The sequence below is a fragment of the Dendroctonus ponderosae genome, unplaced genomic scaffold (genome assembly GCF_020466585.1).
Source record: "Dendroctonus ponderosae isolate FM_Combo_2020 unplaced genomic scaffold, Dpon_F_20191213v2 Dpon_F_20191213_9, whole genome shotgun sequence".
NCBI classification, from domain to species: domain Eukaryota; kingdom Metazoa; phylum Arthropoda; class Insecta; order Coleoptera; family Curculionidae; genus Dendroctonus; species Dendroctonus ponderosae.
In genome coordinates, this window is record NW_026019116.1 from 7,355,724 (window position 1) to 7,378,094 (window position 22,371).

General features: G+C 37.3%; 3 protein-coding genes across 5 annotated transcripts in view; 2 read left to right on the forward strand and 1 right to left on the reverse strand.

Moving 5' to 3' along the window:
• Positions 1 to 22,371, reverse strand: part of LOC109542912 (low-density lipoprotein receptor-related protein 2) — a gene marked incomplete in the record, with an annotated part of 133,116 nt that overhangs the window by 14,169 nt on the left and 96,576 nt on the right.
• LOC109539380 (myophilin) lies at positions 1,510 to 14,404 on the forward strand. Of its 2 annotated transcripts, none has more exons than XM_019907091.2 (4): positions 1,510 to 1,711; positions 10,097 to 10,233; positions 11,438 to 11,642; positions 13,725 to 14,404. In XM_019907091.2, exons 1-4 carry the CDS (start codon positions 1,658 to 1,660, stop codon positions 13,893 to 13,895), a joined length of 567 nt encoding a protein of 188 aa, XP_019762650.1. In that variant the 5' UTR covers positions 1,510 to 1,657; the 3' UTR covers positions 13,896 to 14,404. The 2 variants fall into 2 exon arrangements, with proteins under 2 accessions (XP_019762650.1, XP_019762649.1); XM_019907090.2 differs by lacking the exon at positions 1,510 to 1,711 and adding an exon at positions 2,776 to 2,893.
• The window catches only part of LOC109539392 (dual specificity protein phosphatase 22), a 12,120-nt gene continuing 6,623 nt past the window's right edge, over positions 16,875 to 22,371 (forward strand). The window contains exons 1-5 of one of the 2 annotated variants that reach the window (XR_002172112.2): positions 16,875 to 17,003; positions 18,259 to 18,375; positions 21,388 to 21,512; positions 21,573 to 21,744; positions 21,799 to 21,962. Coding sequence is in view for 1 of the 2 variants with exons in the window: in XM_019907109.2 (XP_019762668.1) it covers positions 16,983 to 17,003; positions 18,259 to 18,375; positions 21,388 to 21,512; positions 21,573 to 21,744; positions 21,799 to 21,962 (599 nt within the window). In the remaining variant the exon portion in view is untranslated. The remainder of the gene's footprint in view (positions 17,004 to 18,258; positions 18,376 to 21,387; positions 21,513 to 21,572; positions 21,745 to 21,798; positions 21,963 to 22,371) is intronic. The other variant, XM_019907109.2, reaches the window with a different exon arrangement.

The window sequence follows — 22,371 nt, forward strand, 5'->3', positions numbered from 1 at the left end:
TTTCGCTTTCTGGGTCAAAACTACTCGAATTTCCTCACTCACGTTGTTACGACTGAATCGACTTTTCAATTCTCTATCCAACGATGCCAAAACGATTTCTGTGGCTCGAATGGTTCTTGAGAAACTTCGAAAAAAGCAGCGTCCTATTCAAGTGGATTTTGCAACTCAAAAAAAAAACACGCAAATCTAAAACTTTTTGAATTCAAGGATTTTTTGAGAAAACTGCCAACATTTCCCCATCCATGGTTCACTTTCTAAAAAGGTCATTTATTTCTGTCTAGAATGATGTAAAAACGACCGTTCTTGCTCATTTTGCTTCCGAGAAACATGCAGAACGGGACAGAAAACATGCAATTTTGCAATAATCTTGCGCCACCTTTGCACAAAACGATGATCATTTTTCTAATTTCATAAACAACAGAAAACTGTCCATTTTTTCTACCATGACTTTAAAGCTGGATCCGCCCCTGGATCTACTCGGAATGTATATCGCAACACCCTGTATATGTTCGCAGATATTCGTTTAATGTTCAATTTGAGGTTTTTGTTTGATGTAAAATTCGTGTCAGGGGATTGGTAGGGAAGGAAATAAGTATAAATAAAAGTTGCTTTGTGTGAAGTTTTTCGAAAATGTATCTGATTTTTTACAAAGTGAATGAAGCAAAAATGGCGTTAAATTTTTCAGGCGTGTTTTTTAAGCTCAATCGATTCCTCTCGGCGTAAGAATTTTACAAATATGCATTTATAAAGTGTTTGGGTCCATAATAAGGAATAAATCGTCGGCTAAAATGTGCCGAAAATGTCTTTTATTTTGAATCTGAAACTTCTAGCATATTTTTCAATGAGTTCGATGCATTCCTCGCGCCTGTGAGCTGAAAATGATGTAAAATTTAAGACATTTTGAGAAAATTTTGTCAAAAAATCGAGCTTCACCTTTGGAAAAAATTCGGCCAAAAATCACATGCGTGTTCTTTGAGCTCAATCGATCCCTTTCGACGTAAGAAGGTCACAAACATACATTTACAAAGTGTTTGAGTCAATAATAAGGAATAAACCGTCGGCTTAAAATCCTGAACTCTCCAAAATCGCTTAAAATCTACCGAAAATTGTATTTTCCTGAAACCTCTAGAAGAAAACGCTCACTAAAGCGCAGGTGGGGCTAAAGCATGCGATATGTTGGCGCAAATCAGCAATTTAAAAAATCGCTCCATGTTAAAACCCGAAGGTTCTCTTTAAACTTTCTAATCCTCCTCTCCTTTAAAGATTTCAAACTCCAGTTTGAACTTGCAAAATGATTTCTTCCATCCCTCGTTCAACTATACTCACCCTGTAGACGAGCTACTGATCGATAGGCACACGACTGCGCCATTGCCTAGAGAAGCAACGCCTAAACTCGGAACTTTCACACCATAAGCCATGGAATAACAAAACAGAGAACCATTCCGCTTCTATAGACTTGAAAGTCTAAATGCCACCATTCTTGTCCTTTTCTACCGGATGGCCAAAAACGATCCGACAATCGAAACGAGCACCAAACAAGGAACGTGAATGAATAAGTTGTTCTCAGTCGAGCAGTGTGAGTCGCAAAGCAAAGTGATCGGAGTGTTTTGGAATTTTTTGGAACCAAAAAAACCGGTTTTTTCGAAAATATTGAACCATGGCCACTAACCGAGCAACCAAGAGCGGATTCGCTGCCGAAGCCCAAAGAAAAGTAAGAATTTTCAAGTTGTTAGTTGCGCGTTTTCTTCGAATCTATTTTTGTTTGGTCTTAGCGGTCAATTTTTACCGGCCAAAGAAGAATGTGACCGGTGGCTTCAACAGGTGCTCTATCGGCCTCCAAATGTTGGTTTAATGACTTTTTGTAATTTCCGGCAAATGCCAGCCGAGTCTTTTGTCTGGTAAAGGGTGCTTTATATACTTGATCATTCACTTGGGGTTTAGTCTACCATGAAGGGCGCTCAGCACCTCGCTTTAAATTGCTTTGAAGTAGCAGACATTTCCGTTACCTTTTCCCCAGCCTATCAATGGATTTTGCCAATTGCGATTTTATTCAAAAAGAAAAGACCCACAAAACTTTTAAGTGCAGAGGTCAAACAGCTCGCGCATTTTTTCTTTGCCTGCTTTTACCGCTTTACTTTCCCAATGTCCCTTTGAGGTTTGAGATTGCAGTTCTTGTCTTTATCATTATTTAGCCCCGAAGGGGTTTGAACCGTTCGTTTCGAAAGATTCTCTGACTCAAAAGCACGTTTTGTCAATTCGTGTTTTTTGGCCACCCTGTATGCGGTTTTGCAATAAGAACGCAGTTAAAAACCCAAAAATTTGAAATTTAGTCCACCCCACATATAAAGAAAGTTTCTAAGCCACTCTATGTTGAAGGGGAGGAGCTATTGAAAAAAGGCCTGCACGATTCCCCGATTTAACATGCAGAGATTTTTCTAAATTACTTACCTTAACCTACCACTTGCCACCATCAGATGTGAAAATATACAGGGAGATGCATATCAGTTGGTTTAAGAGGAGGAATGTTTTCTTTGTGATTCTTATACAGAGTGTTTGTGGAAAAATAACCACAACTTGACCTGCCTGCATCAGAACTTGCTTATTAGGTAAAATGGCCAAAAAATTGGCCATATTTATATTGCAATCATCTGTTTTACCACTTACCTCTCCATAATTTGCCACTTCAGAAGATTGCTACCATTTAAGGTACTGGCTTATTATACTGACACAGATTTCAAGGGAGGGGACAAGGTACCATACATGTTAATGTTGCCAGTACTTGCAGTTTCGTTCAATTGAAGCTAAACGGTTGAAGTGAATTTGGTGTTGAAAAATGTCCGCTGAAGTGTGTAGAGCCACCAAGAGCGGCCTGGCTGCTGAGACTCAAAGAAGAGTAAGACCGTTTTTTCTCTAGCTTTTAATTGGCTAATTGCGACCAAATAGTTTGCGGTTTTGGTGATTAGGAAAATTTTGCGGGTTCGGATCTACATACAGATATCCTGTTGAAATCGACCTCAGCTGACCTCAAACCGAAAAAACTGCGGTCTGGCATTCTTAAAAATTGCACGGTTGGAAGAATCGCAGACCCAAGAAAACAAGTGGCTTATTATTAGCTGGTTTTTATGTTTTACAAACGTTCAATTTCCTAGCCACCTTCAGCTAGTTGACTGTTTAGAAACTTCATTTGTTTGCATTTATTTGTACATTTGATTTTTTCCTCCAGTCCTAATGAATGCATTTACGCCATTGTTCTCTACAAATCATTAATCATAATTGTCGATTCAACTCTAAACTGATTAACCGATGTGACTTTCTGGAAGTTTGCAAAAAAACGAAATTCTAGCAAAGTAAAACCCCAGCAAAGCCAAGGCAGACAAGATCCGAATTCACCATAAACAAGCTAACAACAGGTTTATCAAAAATTTGCAAACAACACCATAAAAGGCCGTGAGAGTCCTCGTTGTAATGGACCTTGGCCCCGTATTCCCTTTTCTTGCATTAATTTCCACTGAGCAATTTACAAGTATAATCAGCTTGGATAAGACCTAATAATGTGCTTGCGGATTGCGTTGCATTCCTGATGCAAATTGCCCCCGTTTGTGCGATCTGATGTTCATTTGGTCACCGAAAACCGCAGGATAATCTGGGAGTAAAGCGACAATGACGAAAACTAAGACAAACAAGCAACAAAGTCGGCAGGAAATTTAAACATTCTTAATTATAATCAACAAATTGTGAAACTTCAATGTGTGCCGCAGCAACATTAGAACGGGCGATGATGCTTCCAACCGGCAAATGAAAAACATCGTTTATTTTGTAACGGAAAAGTAAATAATGATTATTTGCGATTAAGTCATGAATTATTTTTAACAGTGTCGTTAGACTTCGAATGGGTTGTTGAACAATTAGACGGAATTTTATAATTTATTCACACCTAAAGCGGCCGGTTTATGCATTTGAATAAGTAAAATGCTGTTTGTTGATTCCGAATGATTAACAGACGTTCATCCTGTTTAGTCGAATAATTTTCAAAGGTTTTGAGGAATATTTGTCTCACTGATTTCGTATTCCAAATTAAATCGACTTGTAATGTATTGTAAAATCGCTCTTCAAACTGGTTTTTATCAGATACTTTGCCTATTAACCGCAATAGGCAACTTGGTTCAAAAATAGCAATTAACAATAACTCCACTGTAAAATGTCTGTTAAAAATGATTCATTTCTATGAGTTTGTTGGTTGATTTCTAAAACATCTCACAAACTATGATGTCATTGATTAAACATTTGGTATTAAGGATGCGTAAAGAGAAGATAAATCATATTTGGTTCGTTGAAATTCATCAGGATTTTGTATGGGATCATTCTAGATTTTACATCAGTAATCAGTATTTGGGCAACGTTAAATGATTGTCCGGAGACTGAGAAGTAGAATTTCACAATTATCAGTCTCGTTTATACAAAATGTGTTGATGACATCAGAATAAGTGAAATTTGCCACTAATGAGCGGTCCTGAAAAGAAGTGACCTCAAAAAACGTTTTTTAATAAACATGTTCTGCGTGCAGAAGAAGTAAATGGAATTGGCAAAGAAGAATAAACAACTGTTCTTCTTGGCGTGTGATTTGATTCTAGTTTGAAGAAGTCAATGTCGATCGAATTGATTTTTGGTTTTGGGCATTTGGTTCAAAACCCAATTTAATAAGGAACAAATATTTGAACCTAACAAAAACCAACAGAAATATTTATGAATAAACACACTGAGGCCAAAAATCTGCTTTTTAAACTCTTTTGGCAATTGAAAAATTGCTTTGTATTTTTGAAGTTGCAAATTTTATCTTCAGTGGCTCCAAAAAATACCCGGAAGTCAACATTAAAATTTTATACTAAATGTAAGGCAGTAGACTGAAGTAGCGCGGAACTGAACAGCGCCGAACAAAAACGCGAGATGAATTAGTAAATCCAACAGATGGTTTACTATTAATTAAAAAAATATTGTTGTAGTAATTTGCAATTTGGAATAAAAATCAAACTTTAACGGGCAATTAGCTCTTTGATGGCTGTAGAAGAATCAAACTTTCTGCGCTAATGTTAACACCCTAAAATGTATAGAATTTCAAATGTTCTCAAAAACTTCAACCAGAGATTGAAGCCAACCGTAAGCCCGAAAATGCGACGGTAAATTGCAAAATTTATTGACGTTAAGTATTTTAGTTGAGAGCCGTGATTTCTGTGGCAAACTTGCATCTCGAACTGCCAAAAATATGCGAAAGTAAACTGGAACTTTTTCTACAAATTTCGAACTCAAATTGAGAATATTTGGTCTAAAAATCCGATGGATTTAAGGCGTAAATTTTGGATAAGAATCGTAATTTCGTTGTGAAACTCGCAATCCCAACTTCGAACTATACATACAGACTGAGCTCGAATATGCGACGAAAAACTGAAAGTTGAACTTTGATTTGTTTTTAAAATTGTCAGTTTCTTCAGCACAAGTTTCAAGTCGCCGAATTTAGTTCAAAGTCGTAATTTCTATCGAAAATATGTGGATTCTAACGCGAAATATGTTGAAATGTATTTTTTTCTTGTTGTTTTTTGTTAGAACCTAAAGTTGACCAAAAACTTGCAATTTCGGCATTCAGCTTGAGGTTTGTCGCAAGAATCGGCTTTTTTGTAAAACTCCATAAATTCAAAATTGTTGCCGAAAGCTAGAAATTTTAAGCTTTTTGCAAAGGTTTTAAGTCGAGATTCTAGTTAAAAGTCGTAAAATCTCTGTGAAACTCGCAACCATTTTTCCAACTAAACATCTGGCTTCTGAACTCAGATATGTGACGGACAATTTAGAATTTTAGGTTCAAATTTGTTGAAAGCTGAAGGTTTGGTTTATAACCGACAAGTTCATTTTTAATCTCAAAATAGTGACGCTAAATTGAACATTTTAGCTTTCGGCACCAGCGTCAAGTCTGAGAGTATAGTTTAAACTCGTAAGTTCTTTGTGAAACTCGCAATTCCGACCTCGAGCAGTCAAGTTTCTCTTTAAAATGTGATTCAAGTCGAATTTTATTTTTAGAACCCAAAAATGTCGTCAAAATCGTGTACCATTTTGGCTTTCAGTACCTGGCAGGTCACCGATTATAGCTAAGAGTCAGAATTTCTTTGGGAAACTCGAAAATGTGACGGTAAACTAAAAATGTCATCCTTAAATCCGAAAGCGTGACAATAAACTGGGGATTTTGCTTTAAAATGTCTAGTCAAATTAAGTCAATAACACCAAAAACATCAACTCAAAATTGTAAGACTCGACATTCCTACTTTTAATAAAATATGCGCACTCCAAACCCGAACAACTGCAGGTAAAGTGAACATTTCACTTCCAAATTTTTACTCAAAATGAGAGTATTTTTTGCTTGAAACTGGGAGCTTCTGTTTAAAACAGAAAATATCAACCTAAAGGTAGAAACTGTGACAGTAAACTTTTTAAATTCAAAAAGGATTTGGTTTTTAGCACGGGCTTATTACAGACCCTGTAAATTGTAAAATTTCCCTTGTTTACGGAAACTAATTTCGCACTTAAAGCTCTAAAGTTGTAAGGCGCAAAAATGGCTTTTACAGCACGTGAGGTTTAAAAGTTGCTTAAAAACTTTTAATTAAACTTTAAATGCTGCAGTTTTGCATAGTTTTAGTCAATTCATAAAACTTCAACCAGACATTGAAACAACCTCACAGATTAACGCCTAGTAGAAAACCTGATATTTTATCCATTTCCCAGTAGAAGTTGTTTTAAATAAATTGTTGATAATAATCAATGACCAAACAATTAGTGCAGTGTTAGCTAACCTTGCACTGTATTTGTTTTACTTATCAGGTGGAAAGTACATTATTTTGTTGTCACTTGTTCGAAGTTTGTCGTATTTGCTTAGTTCGTGAATTCTGCAAACACTCAACTAATGCAGGGCAAACAACTTGGCCTGGAAGTAATAGAAAAATGGTGTTCTAGACGTTTTCCTAAACATTTTGAATCTATTATGCCAGTCACAAACTCCAACGGCCTTTAACGTAACAGTCGAGCTTCCTTTGAATGCAAACGAAAATCGAACCTAGAGGAAATGATTATAATAAATTTAAATACTAGCTTAATTTTTTTAATGAGTTGCATTTGAGGCCAGGGGCGTCCCAAATGGGGTCTGGGATCGCTCTTTCTTAGCTTGCCGTATTTACTATGTTTAGCTCAATTTTAAGCTGTGTTTTGGTGGTTTGCGAAATGTGGGGCTCGTGACCATCTGGCAATGATCTGCAGCTAATAGAATTGAAAAAGTGTTACTTAACCTTTAGCGTTTTTAGCAAATCGTGCCACATTCCGTTTATGGAGTTGCACTTACTCTGTTTCGAGAACGGTTTTAGAAGCCCACGGGCGCTGTGCCATCTGTTTCACTTTAACAGCTCTTAATTCGTTTAGAACCATATTAACTACACTGTGTATAGTGTTTTGTTTAGATTGCAGCCCGTATATAGCGAATAATTAATGTTGAGTGTCTAGTCGTGCATGCCCAAATTCCTGGCGTTAGTGAGAAAAAAAATGAAATTCTCATACTTGGGTGCTTCGTTTCCACTGGCAATTATTCACTTTTAGGTCAGTGGACTTGTGTGCATAAATTTGCTCGATTTTCACTCACACCTTGTTTTTGTAAAGAAAAAACGCCTCTTGCCAAGCTTTTCACGAGTGCTTTAGCACAATTTCAGAGTCCAGTGGACTTGTGATGATAATCAACCTAATTGGATCATAAGTGCAACCGATAGATCAATTTCGCCATTTAACTAATTGACCTTTAACAAGGTGATATCAGTTTGTTCCATATTCTGGACGTCGGTTACAAAGGAAAATCAGCAAGAAAATCATCCAATTTCGTTCAATATTGCTCAAGTCAAGGTCTAGTCCAGCCGCGCTAAAAACATGTTTACCAAACCTACCCTAAAGTTGTCGCCTGGAAATTTATCCCGCTTTCTATCGATTTTCCTGGCCCAGTTTCAGCAGCTGCAATATCTGGACCGATGCGTTGCATCATTTAACAAACAAGGCTCAATCCGCATTAATCAACCAAGATGAAGCTTTATTGTCGGTTTTATCGGCGTTTAAACAACGCAATAATAATAGCAATTTTTGTCCGCTTCTATACGCTCAGAAGCTAATGATGTTGAGTCAATCAGCCCCAACCAATGTGAAAAGCGAACAGAAGAATTTAATCGTGAATATTCTCTCAGTCGGTTAACCGATTTTTTTCTCGAATCATTCCTCTATTTTTTGCGCAAAATTGGAGTCTTAAAATATGCATGAAAAATGAAATACTCTTATTGTACCGGGTGTTTGAATAGTGTCATGTTTTATTGGTCAAAATCGCTAAATCTACTAGGTTTTTTTATTTGCTAAGACAATGTGTGCCAAAAAGGCTGTGCGAGCATTTCATTACAAGTTGATGGCTCTGTTTACTTTGTTATTCTCTGCGTAAGCCCCTACTCGCACCTTATTAGAAGTTATGAATTTTTCTCCAAGGGTTGCAGTTACGTGAAACGTTCATTTATAGACCAACTTCTACGAAGGGCGCAAAAATCGCCATCCCATGCGAATTGCAGGAAATTCTGACGGGTTTTAGGTTCGAGTGTTTTCTTTAGACTGGAAAAAGTTGAGGTCTCTACTCGCTTTGCATTAAAAGCTAGGGATTTTTATTAGTGAGCTTGCAGACGCGCGAGAGCGTCCATTTTCAGATCAACATTTACAACGAGCGCAAGAAGCAGCATCTGATACGGATTAAGTAAAATTTAGAGTGTTTAGAATGGTGCCTTCTATCGATTGGGAAATGTTCAAGCCCCTCTGGATTAAAAGTTAAGAATTTTTATTCAAGAGCTTGCAATGGCATGAGAACCTTAATTTTTAGTCCAACATTTGTGAAACGCCCAAACATCATCATCTCGTGCGAATTTAATGAACTTCTGTGGGTTTTTAGGCTCAAGCGTCGCCTTCAGACTAAAAATTTGCTCTGGACTAGAAATTAGGACTTTCAATTTTTTTTCCACATATTCAGACCTGTGTGAACAACCATCTGATGCGGATTATGTAAAGCTTAGAGGGTTTTTAAGATGAAGTGTCTTCTATAGATTGTAAAAATCAAGTCCCTACTCGCTCTGCATTAGATGATAGTTTTTTTTTTTAATTTTTTAACTATTTAATTCTCTCGGAACTTTCAAGATCTGCTTCTAATTCAGTGGTAAATCTTGGTCAAATAAGGCAACCTCGAGAGTCGCGCATACCAAAAGCCGTTTAATTCTGCTAATTCGTCTGCATTGAATGTATAAATAAAAGACGATTTTTGTGTATTTTTTATGCTCATCTGCGACCGAAGCCTCTAAACTTTTGCATCTGATTCAGCATTGAGCCTCAAGTCTTCAGCCATCAGAGCTTGCAACCCAATTTCACTTTCTCCCCTTGCTTCGGTTGTTTTAGCGAATAATTTGAACATGACTGGCTTCTCGACAATGCATATTTTCCACGTTATGTTCCATTCAACTGCCATGTTGATTTATTTCGAAATCGATAAGTGCGTAGGCTGTGGTCATTCGTCTGGTGCTAATAACTCTTCGGGGAACGGCCGCGTGTTTTTCTCTTATTTTTTTCTTCGGCTTCCTAATTTGTAAAACTATACGCTAACTGGTCTAGGCAGCTTGGACTTGTGCATGTTACTTCAAGGTGGGTCGCAGCCCCAACCAGACGGTTAATCATTATGTTAACAGCCGAAACCGTCGTCAGAATAAATCGTTAAAAATGGGGCTAGTTGATTAAGAATGAGTGTCTCCAGCTGTAAGTGACGCGATTTGTTGATCAGGTAAAAAATCGCATTCAGATAGACATTCATTTGTTCAGAACGTTCAATTAATTTATCTAATGGAACGTAAGTTCCTCTGGTTACCATAGAAGGAAAGCAGGTGAAATCGAGCAAACTCGTGTCTGGAATTGTTTGCGGTAAAACACTTTTTATTGGGCCATCGCCGCCAGACCTGATCAATATCTAATGCTACAACCCGTATTTAAAGAAGTTGTTTTCTTGCAGGTTAATGCCAAATATAGCGAAGAATTAGCTTCGGAAAGTTTAGAATGGATCAAAGGCGTGACTGGGGAGAACTTGAACACTGCTGGAGACATGGACAACTTCTACGAGGTTTTAAAGGACGGCACTATTCTATGCAAGTGAGTATCTGCAGTTTTCCATTAAACCTAAAAAATCCTCCTCGACTTTTCCTTCTATGTCTTCTAGTCCACCCATAAAACCACATGCCTGGGAAAGAAAGCCTCCACACCAATGTATTCCATTTCTGATAATTGCCCACGAATCACTGAATTGCGTGACACTCTGTATAACATTCCATGGACATTTACACGGTTGAATGAGTCATTTTTCCATATAAGACGATCGATTTCGCGCACAGCATATGCGGTAACTGCAAATGATGTCACCGATTAAAAACTGGTCATGGTCATTCTCTGAGAAGATAAAAGTGTTTTTAACGGAAATTGATGACTCTTGGTCATACTGTTCGTCTGTGGTGGTTCACAGATGGAGATTTTTTTTAATTACGCGAAATTATCATAAAAATATGCCAATGCTTGCTGGGTGTCCATAGGAAATGTGTCTGCGTGGATGCATTTCTGTTAATCTATGTTCCATTTTGAGGACAGTCTGACCAATCCACACTTCAATGGTCTGGATCTTCCAATATGAACAAGTGAAAAAATTTCCATCTGTTTTGGCTTCTGAATGGTTCCCATTGTTCATTTAACGCAAAAACCTTCTGGATCCCATATGGAATGCACAAATAAACAATGGTTTTGCAGGAAAAAAATATTGAATAAGTATGCGATTCGACAAATTTAGATCGATTATCAGGCTCAATTTTGTCTATTAAACATATGATGCATTCATTTGGTTATATTTGCTTCATCCATATCTAAACCTTCTGAATCTTCCAATCCAACATGTACAAATGAAGAAAATTGCTTAGCAAAAGAGGTTCAAATGAACCAGAAGGTGCTGGAAGAATCAGTGGATGCAACTTTGCCTTGTAAAAAAGCGTACTGAAGTGGAAGATGGACCTTTTCGTCATCTTCAGTCATATATTTCTATTCCCGAATAGTCAACCTAAATGGACTGTTTATTTAGCTACACTCGCGTCTAAAAATACATGATCATTTCACATTTAACCAGAATAATACGTGCCTGATACCAACAGCGCTAAAAACCAATTATTTATCAAACTAAAGCTGTCATCGTTTATCGAACTGATGCCATGGAATGTTTTACGATGTGTGTCAGGCTTTAGATAACGTAAATTTGTTAGAGTTCTAATTGCACATCGGTAACAGGCTTTCATTCATTAATCTAATTCGATTTCAGATTAGCCAACGCAATCCAGGCTGGATCAGTAAAGAAAATCAACACCAGTCAAATGGCATTTAAATGTATGGAAAATATCAATGCGTTCCTTGAAGCGGCCAGAAACTTTGGAGTGCCAGCCCAAGAGACGTTCCAGACGGTGGACCTTTGGGAGAGACAGAACCTGAACTCTGTAGTCATCTGTTTGCAGAGTTTAGGGCGAAAAGTTAGTTCCTAAATCAGTTTCAATTGGGCCAGTTTGGATGGTATATGGTCTAACTTAGCGTTGAATTTGCCACTAATTTGACTAACTCCTCCACATCTTCTAACAAGGGCGAATAAAAAAATGCATGCGTACTTTTATTTTCCTTCAATGTCTGTTTTTGTCTTGCACTAATTGGTCTTAACCTATGGACTATCAGTCGAAATACACCAGTTTCCACTTATCGGGCAATAAAACATCCACAATTTGTTTTTCATCGTTTGCTATCGCAATCGGGTTCTGATAACGGTTATTTTTTCGTTTTTATAGACTTTATATGTTTTTCCATGTTTTGATGCGGCTGGATTATAAGTGAGTTTTTCCAGAGGTTCTATGCATGATGAGAACATTTTCTGTCCAGGAACACAAAAGCTCAACAATTTTTATGAATTCACATTATTTCTGGAAATTATCTGGAACGAGCGTAATAATTACAAAATGTTTAACACAGTAAACAAGCTTTAATTTGCGTATGCAACCCGTTCCACATCCGTTTAATCGCGCTTGTATTTTCTTTATTTGTTCGATTGCTTCAATTTAGATCCAGATCATTTTGGCCGGCAAGAAATCGACATTATCGATTATCCAAACATTGCGCCAATAAAACAGGTAATTGTGGCGAATTGAATTTATCGAAAAAAACACGTTAGCTCCATAAATGAGTAAAATTTATTGCTGATTGATGAGAACGCCGAAACTTTATTTTATTATTATTTTGTTACAGTTTTTACCACGAGTTTGTGCTGCTCATGTTTTGCTATCAGATACTTTAAAGGCATTTGAACCGAACTTTCGGATTCTTTCCGTTTAACGACATTGCAGATTTTTAATTAAATTATTCCGAAGAAACCGACAACATAATTGTTCAAATCAAAATATATTTTTGAGTCAAAATATCAGTTTTGATTCATTTTGGTTGGAATTTATTAGTGTTTTCTGTTCGTTTAGGAAGTAAATTGTTCCAAGGAAATAAAAATTTATGAAAATTTAATAAACAATCTACGCGGAAATAAAGCGCTAGAAATCGGGTCTGCTGTATTACTGTATATTAAAACTTGAATGTACCGGGCGTCCCAAATACGAAGGACTAGCATGGGCACTTTAAAACCCACAATCGATGGGAAAAGTTGAATAAATAGATTTAAACAGTTTTTTTTTATTAAAAATTTTAAATTCAGTTTTCGGAAAAAAGTTGTTTTCCACTTGAAATGTTTTCAATAATTTTTGCTGGAATTTATGGTATTCTCCGTCCGTTTCGAAGGTAAATCGTGCTCAATCGAAAGTTTAGTAAATAATCTACATGGATTCCATATTAAAAGTTGAATATACATTGTGTCCCAATACGAAAGGCTAAAATGCACACTTTAGATGCTATAAATGATTATAAACTGTGGATTAATGGGAACAAATGGCGCCGTTTTTTGCTATGAGTCTTAGAGTAAAAAAGATAAAACTTTTGCCAACTACATTTCCTTGCAGTACACGATAGGATTTTTTCAATTATTCGGTAGACAGTTTTGATGCGCTATAAAATTGCCATAATTTAATTTTGTTTACTCTTGAAGTTCGTTTTTAATTAAATAATTTGTTTGTTGTTTATTCCTAATATAGCAAAAGGTATTCGATTGGTTAAAATTGAGCAAATGTTTAAAAAAGTGGTAAAAACCACTTTCAAATTACATCTTACACTGTAAGAGAAATCGTATAAAATGCAGGTTTGTTTTCACAATTTGTTTGCAACTAATTTTTTAAAAAGCCCGTCGAAAGCTAACTAAGAAGGAAGTGAGTTGTTTGCTCCTGCCAAAAACAGGGCCGCATTTAGGAAAGAAAACTGCTCTTCAGGTTGACTCAGATTTGCTACAAGAAAGTGTGGTAATCTAGTATTCAGGCAACCGAAAAATCATCACTACCATAAATTTGTCACTCGCTTATCTAAGATAACTGCAATTAATTGATGATTAAACGAACTAAATCTCACTGAAACTGTTGAGCTTTTTGGTGCTTATCGTAGTGAGTGAGTAAATTTTTGAAAAATCCGTTTTCCAGGCTGTGAAGTATGGAAAACCCGGCATCGGCCCTAAAGAAGCCGAGAAGAACGAGCGAGTTTTCTCCGAGGAAAAACTGCGAGCTGGACAAACCATCATCGGGCTCCAAATGGGCTCCAACAAGGGCGCCAATCAATCGGGAATCAATTTCGGCAACACCAGACATATGTAAATAATGCAACGAAATACCTTTATGTAATTGTAAGTCAATATTCGAACGTGTTTTGTTCGGAATCGAAAAAACTCTCTTGTAATCGACTGTTATCCGTAGATGACTTAGTAACGTCGCTGCTGTTCTCTAAGGGTATATTTATGAAAGTTATGTATAAGTTACATATATAAATACGTGTTTTCTTTGTCATTTTACCTTTGGAAATGATTCTTTATATATTTTATATAATTTTGAATGGTTTTTTCCTGAGGCCGCTACCTCAACTACGACATTCCACACAATGTCTGATTGCACGATCTGTTTTCTCATTTTTATAAGGGATATTTTAATATTATTTATTTTTGTTGGTGGCTTTGACAAAACGATTGTGCCTACTCGAAATATGTTTAAAAATTACTATTGGAACTGTTGAAAACTTTAGCCTTAATGGTATAGTTACATGTATTCGCGTGTTTCTCCTGTAGGACCAAGCTCTTGACTAGAAGAAATAAACTATTATTTTTTTCTAAGTTCTCGTTTTATTTCCGCCTCTAAATCAGCGATTAATCGACAGTGCTGATAAATTAGCTCAAGCTGTCGGCTTCATCCTGTCAGTTGGAAAGCGCGAGCTTTTCCAAACTAGTGGAAATGAGATACGGACATGTGCTTGATTAATGGCTYGCATAGGAAGCTATTTATTTCAAAAATTCAACTGGAAATGCCTCGAATATCGGCCAAGGGCTTGCCAATTTTTGCCYTTTTTTAGTATATTCTTTGAGTCTTTTTGGACGAGATGAACTTTGAAAGCTTTAAAAGTTTGTGGACCGAAAAGGCACGTTCCGAATACGGACAAAACATCCTGGGCTCCAGAGCTTCAAACACCTCTAAACCTTCCSAACYAGCTTTAAAGCGGATGATTAATTGTTGATAAATGCACATTTGCAAGTGCAAAGTGGCAAAAATGAGGTCGGTTTCGATTGGTTGAACCTATCGAAATGCGATAAAAACTCAACAAATTGTGAAATTTGAGCATCTAGAAAAGGCCTTTAAGTGACAAACACGATGATGAATGGCAAGTGCAAAGTGGCAAAAATKAGGTCGGTTTCGATTGGYTCAACCTATCAAATAAATGCGATGAAAACTCAACAAATTTTKAAATTTGAGCAYCTAGAAAAGGCCTTTAAGTGACAAACACGATGATGAATGGCWACCWTTCAACGATCAAAAGWATTGAAACTGTTAACTTGTGAGTCTCAGACACCTCACRCTTTTTAGATCAGAACCGAGTTCAGAAAAGCGTCAAATACAAGACTTAACGATTTTGCCATAGCTGATGATGAAAAACGGTTGTTTTTCGAGTCCAAATCAGTTTTTSAGCWMWCTGMAGTCTCCCTAAGCAGCGCATTCATTAATAAGTGCCGGGRGCTCGTTAGGTTGGGCCTCTATTCAATCTTCTAAAAATATCTCATACGGGCACTCAAATTAATCTTGAATTATAACCCGCATTAATAAAAGAAGCTCTTCAGCTGCCAAACACTGATCAATAGCCCATTGAGCAGCAAGTTGAAGTCAAACCCCAAATTAACTTTTAGCATAGAAAAACAACTGTTCATGCCACCTGGCACCTCTATCCAGTTTCTATCGACCAATGAATTTTGCATGAGAACTCCAACGGCAATGTTGCCGCTGAGGTTTCTTTTTTAGGACGAAGTCAACATTTTACTTATAGGCGTGCAAARTGCATTTTTGCTTTGAAGGTTGTTCCGAAGCGTTAATTGAACCTGGAGATTCATGGGTTTCATTTGTCTGAAGGAGAGCTGGGGATTGGAATGAGGCGCTCCAAAGCAACTGATCAGAAGATTGTGGTGCTTTATTTATATCTATTTCACGTTTATCAATCAATGATGATCTCTGAGAACTGAGCCAACATTTATTATTGCAGTTTATCCAATAGATCTAAAAATTACGTTGCCTTTTCATTAAGTTCAATGAGCACATTGAGAACATCCATGAAACAAATTGTTGAAACAAACTCAAAAAATAACTGCTTGTCTTTCAAATCCATCTTCTCCTTACATGGAAGGAGGATTTCTTTCATCCTCACTTTCCGTGCAAGACAGGATTATCTTGGCCCACAAGTGAAGACAGATAATTTTCAGGTCTCTGAGTTTTACAGACTCTTTCCCTCTTCCACAGTTTCTGACTCCCCGTCATTAACAATTATGTTGATCATCTGATAATATAAATTTGTCCATTGCATCCTTACGCCAAAGACAAGCAGGTCTGGACAAAACAGGCCGGAAGAAACTTTCTCCTGTTTACCCCAGTTGCTCTTCTATCAATAAATACAACAATTCTGGAACATAGATTGTAACAGATTTGTATGAGAAAATTGTTTCTTTGTTTTGGTTGTTTGCAACAAACTTTTTTGAGTTGGTTGGAAACTCAAAGAAGACTCACTTGTCTTCTAAAGGAGATTCTGGAACATGGAAGGGAATAAAGGCTTCTTCGTTCGTTTCCTTGTGAAAAAGTTAAATTATTTTTAATTGGCATCAAGTAAAAACATTCTCAGATCTCGAGTTTCACTAGCTTCTTTCATCTTCCATAGTATCTGACTCCACATCGTCAACAGCCTCAGTAGAAGGAGAGGCTTTTTCTGAAGGTTTAACATCTATTGCATCCACAATTTATTTTCCTGGAAAGCCTTGGTTTTCATATTGGAACCTTAGGCTAAGCACGCTAAGCTTCTGTTGCAGATTTGTATAAGAAAACATTGTTTCTTTGGGGTCCACTTCAAACAAAGCCACTTAAACTGAGAGAAACACTCACCTAAAAACGCTCACTGCATTGCCAATCTAAATGAAAAGTGCATGTAAATCCATCTCCAATGGTCCAAGAAGCCATTAACCAAAGTGGAAAACTGAATTTCCTATTAAAATATCATGCTTCTAGGTTTGCGGGACACAATATGGCATCGTCGGTAAACGAGTTTCCCGATTGTTTTCCCCCAGGCGAGAACATACATTTCAGTAGTTCTCCGGCTCCCTGTGAGGGAAATAGCGTCCCGTTCAACCTCCCCCTGGGGGGCGATACACGTTCCCCCCAAAAATGGGGAATGGAATGAACAAGGTAAGTGACGACGTTTTTATCGGCAGTTTTTCCGGCTCTGTCCATTGCATATGACGACTCAATCTGGCCAGTTTCTAGTCGGGGGTTTGTAGGGGAATTTCCTGCATTCCTGGCAGAGGAGTCTATTGTCTTTGCCTCAATTATTATACATAAAGCTGTTCAAGGCCACAAAATTTGAAACTTTCTTCGTGTGCCGACGACAGTGCTTTCTTCGCTCACAATCAACTTGTTTCCACTCAGTTTATTTATTTTCGGTATTTTGTCATTAAAGTCGACCTTAACCAATGTTGCACGCCTATGCGTGCAGAAAATTGTTTAAAGAGCAGGATCGTCTGGGGGTGTGCCATTTTTTCGCGGTTTCCGGTACTTTTCAGGTGTTTTCGTTGCGTCAGCTTGATGTTTTAAGCTCATCGTGTACTGGCAAAGCATGATAATGGCAAAAGTAGGCGAATTCTTCATCATTCCTCCCAAGTCAGTGATATTCGGCATGAAACAGGCAAGTTCGGTTGGATGACCTGCCATTCAGGTAGGCTGCGGAATGTTTGGTATTCTGTCGATGCAAGTCGAGAAATGTTTTCGGTTCAAGGAAGAATTTGGGTGCGACCACTGATAAAAATCTACCCAGCCTTTCCATTTTCATTACTGAAAATTCGCACAGCCGAAATAAATGAACGGGCACTTTCCAGGCATATTAATGTGGATCTAGAGAGTTCACCTACAAGAAACATGTTTACAGCGTTTGTTTAATTATGCCTTCATTAAATTCGAGCAAAGTCACAAGACTGGGTTACTTCGATAACACGCAAAATGGTAATTTTGCGGTTTTTTAACTTCCAAGCCAGTCTGGGCTCTATCAACAACACCCTTGCAAACTGGCCTTTATTTCAAAGGTTCTATCATCAGAATCGGGAACTTTCAACCCCTCTAATCCGGGTGATTCAAAATAAGGCCCTAAATAAAGTAGTTGATCAACTTCCTCCACCCTCATTAGCGAGCCGTTGTCTTTGGCAAGTTGTTCCCAACTCGTTCAAGAATACAAGTGGCGAAATGAAACGGTGCAACCTCGTTAAGGGCGCTTTCCATTTTCGATTTTTCCCGGCGAAAAGCTGCTTTAAATGGAAAGCACACATTTCCTCACATCCCGTTGATTGATTCAGTTCATGGTTTTGCTGCCGCCGCTTTGCTTCCAGAACATGTCGAGTATCAAGATTTTCTAACTCGCGATGAATGCTGATCGGTTTTTTCTTCGTTTCAGGTTTTACCGGGTCTTTACGTGGGAAATTATCGCGATTCCAAGGATTCGTCCCAACTAGCTAAACACAACATCACCCATATTCTTGCCATCCATGATACTGCTCGAAGAATACATTCGGTAAGTGAAAATTTAACCAATGAGATACTCAAAGCCCAGAGAGTAGGCTTTTTCTGGTGATAATTTGTTTTCATGGCATTGTTACAGCGTCATCCTTTTAATGTGGGCTTTACTTTCCATGCCCAAGGGAAATTAAATGGGCGATTGCTTCATGCGATATTTAGCGTAACAATTCTGACACATATGCCGCCCAGAATTAGCATTAGTTAGTCAACTAGGACAACTAAAATTTGTTTGTTTTAATGCGAAAAGCCACAGAGGCCTTGTCGCTTGGCCAATGGATGATTGCGGTTTGAATAATTACTTTTTCAGAATTCGGCCCTTGAAAAACATCATTAGTTTCAGGAAAACTGCATTATTCTTGAGGTTTCTTAATCCGTAAGTTTCAGCAGGAAGCTGATTTTAAAACAGCCGAAATAATCAGTAAGAGAGCTGAAAGTTGTAAATTTTGTTCCTCCTCCACTAGCTAGACTTTATTTTGGCATAAACATTGGGAAATAAAGGGAATAATTGAGTCCATGAAAGTTTAAGCGCGCTGCAAGCAAATTTATCGACAAGCAAGCTTTTAGTTTGGTCCTTCAACATCCTCATTGTTTTCTTCGAAAAACAGTAGTTGTTTGGGAGTTAAAGCTCTTTTAAGACACAGATTACGACTTAAAGTGCTTAACTTAAGTTTATAATAACATCTTGAAATGAACAGCTGAACTTTTCACCACTTTTGGTCAATTCTTTATGAACTTTAAACAATGACGAGTCTTACTAGTTTCACTCTTTATTCTAGAGCGAACCTTGAAACCAGCTAAAATTCCCCGTTTTTACACAATAACTTAAATCTCTTTCTAGACTTGCGCTGTCTTAATGCAAAAAAATAAATTACATTTTGCCAAGTTTGTATTTCTTAACCTTCCTTGAGTTTCAGGAACTTCAGCTATGAACCGAAAAAAAATGAAATCAAAGTAGACAATTATTTTTTATATGTTTAWATCTTTGGCTTCAAATTTTGCAACGTAAAACTTTATTATGTTTGTTAATACTTAAGACTCCCCTATGATGCCCCTTTGGTTCAACCAAAAAGATTYACTTTTATCCTAAAAGCTTCGGAACAGTTGCCGATAATTTATTATTCGCTTTTTTGAAGTTCTTTTATATTGTAAATAACTTTCGATACTAAACGTAAACTTTCTTTTTAAATGTTTTTGCTGTTTTCTTCTTAGAAACTCTTGCTTGGAAAGTTAATGAATCGACTCCGAAGCTTAGGAACAGATTAAAACTTAACTTTCGGGAAATTTAGCTCTGAGCTGAGAAAATACATAACAAGCAGGATTTCAAATTGGAACATTAAAAGTTTCCTTATCTTATTAATATTCGTTGCTGGAGGTGCTATCAACTGAAAATTCTATACAAGTTTATTAATATTTAAGAAACTGTCAAAGTTTCCACGGCACTTATGAGGAAAGTCATCACAGAGTTTGGAAAAAACATTCTAATTTTAATTCGCACAGCTTTGGATAGTTGTGTTTAGTCCAATTCATTTATATTGTAATTTATACAGTTAAATTTAAAAAGCACAATGGAGTGGATACCAATTATTAAATACAGCCGGAAATTATTATAAAACCGGATCAAGTAATTTACAATTTATTATAATTAATGACTCAAACTCATTTTGTTTTGAATCTAATTGGTTTTAATGCGTCCTAAACAGAGCGATCCAAATTTAAACGTCAATAACACAAGAAAATTAATATATACATTTTTCATCTATTATTTAGGAGGCTTCAGGATAACTTTTGCGCTACTAAAAAAAACTGAAGACACTGGCAAAATGCACTGTTTTCTTCACATAAAAGGTACTCTTAGTCAAAGGCTCTAATTTAAGCCATTTTAGAGAAAAGTGCCACTTAATAACTGAAAACATGAGAACAAAGTAAGAACTAAACAGCTCTGTTCTCACTTAATCCGAGGGAGCAAATAAATATTAACCCCAGTCAAAAAGCACATTTTGGTTTACTTTATGTAAGTAAAGAAGCAGAGAGTATTGGTAGAACATGTACAAAAGCTTGTAATTCTTCAGAGTTTTTGGGTGAACGTTTGGGTAATTCTCTATGGATTCTAGTGAAATGGAGCGAAATTTTCCGAAGCTTATTCATCAGCTAATATCAAAAAACGCACCAATTTGCGCAAATCGTTTTACAGTCACAAAGGAAACTTGCTTTAGAGGGTTTATACGAAAATTCATTTTGTTGGAAACTTTCGTGCTTTCGCCTTGAAAACTTTTCCGTCAATTTGCTAATGGGATGAAAAAATCTAACAGTTAACTTAATGACGCTGGAAATGGACTGTATACCTGATGAGGCTATCGCTTGGAAAACTTGTGCAAATCAGGCGTTTTATTGCAGAAATAAAAAATCTATCCGGCAGATCTACACAAATCAAATTCAACTGCGAAAAATGGCGTTTATGGATCGTTTTTCGGCATTAAAGCTTGCCGGATTATGAGCACGGTACTTAATCCAGAATTAAAACCGCTAGTAAATTCGAAATTGGCATCACTATACAGATTGTATGGGCCATAATTTTAATCTAGAACTAACAGGGGTTTTAGATCATTGATTTTCACTTACAAGGTAATAACTCTAATGTCGGCTTAACGATCCCCGTTCCAGAACTTGGTCGACTCACCGTTGTTTTGCTAGGAAGATTCAATGTAGTTATTCTAAAAGTGGGTTTATGCATTAGTGGCCAAAGAACAACCTCGATGGTGAGCGATGAAGATGAATCTCTTGCATAATGGACTATTCGAACTTTGAATTTAGGCAGAAACTGCCTAAACATTTGGCCAAGAGAAAGTCTTTGTTTAAACAGCGTCGTCTGAACTTACTTTCTCAATTACTTCATTTACTGTGTTAGGCTGCGTCTATCTGCTCACTCGTGACTATCACCTTCCTCACGCTCGTAAATTTCCCATTAATCATGATCCCTTAAATTCACAATTGTTGTGGTTGGTTACAGGATAAACACTATCTCTGCGTAATGGCCTCGGATACTCCAGATCAGAACCTGACTCAGTATTTTTCCCTTTGTAACGACTTCATTCATGCCGCCCGTCTGCGAGATGGAAACGTCCTTATTCACTGGTAAAGATCGCTTTATTCGCTTTTCCCACTAGAATAGTTGCTGATTCTTGTGCGTTGCAGTCTTGCTGGTATGTCCCGAAGTGTAACAGTGGCTGTGGCTTATATAATGTCCGTTACCACTTTGAACTGGAAAGATGCCCTCAAGGTGGTGCGAGCTGGCAGAAATGTGGCCAATCCCAATCTGGGCTTCCTCAAACAGCTGGAGGAGTTTGAGTGCACGCGGCTGATTGAGGTATTGAGTGTTTTGCCGCATTTTCACACTCAACTAATGTTTTTTTTCCTTCAGGAACGTCGAAGATTGAAGGAACGCTACCCCAGTTTGGCGTTGGTTTACAAGGACCAGGAGCAGTGCGCTCTCATGCTCAACAACTACGAAGAACTCTTGCAATCAAGAAGCATTTGTGAGGGAAATTGTGCCTTAGGAGAGACGTGCCCCAGTGGGTTGTGCAGGTAAAGTACCTCAGTCTAATTGAAGCTGAGTTATTTATGGTAGTAAAACTGCGATTTGTGGCCGATTTGCGTTCATTTAAAACATGCATAAGACCGATAATTGTTGATTTTCACTAAAATCGGTTGAACTCGTAGTAAATGGGTCTCGATTTGGATCTTTAAAGCAGTCGGGTTTTCGCTGTTTTCTGCAAGTTTCCAGCTTCTTGAGCGCTCGCTTGCAGCAAAAGACTAAGGAATTTCCAATCAATTTCAGAATGTATGTCGCTTTTACTTGCAGGTTTTTTTGGATTCTCCAATTAAATACTTTTAGCTAGTCAAAGTAGTCAAAAAGTTGCCCGACTATATATAGTCTTTTTGGGTATTTTGCCTCAAAAATTTGTGTCTTTAAATAAGACAGAATTTCCTCACG

Bases quoted from the DNA above. Each gene is read 5' to 3' on its own strand.
- LOC109539380 (XM_019907090.2), top strand. From the start codon at position 2,834: ATGTCCGCTGAAGTGTGTAGAGCCACCAAGAGCGGCCTGGCTGCTGAG. The intron at 2,894-10,096 runs GTAAGACCGTTT...GTTTTCTTGCAG, and splicing joins CTGCTGAGACTCAAAGAAGA to GTTAATGCCAAATATAGCGA. The intron at 10,234-11,437 runs GTGAGTATCTGC...ATTCGATTTCAG, and splicing joins GACGGCACTATTCTATGCAA to ATTAGCCAACGCAATCCAGG.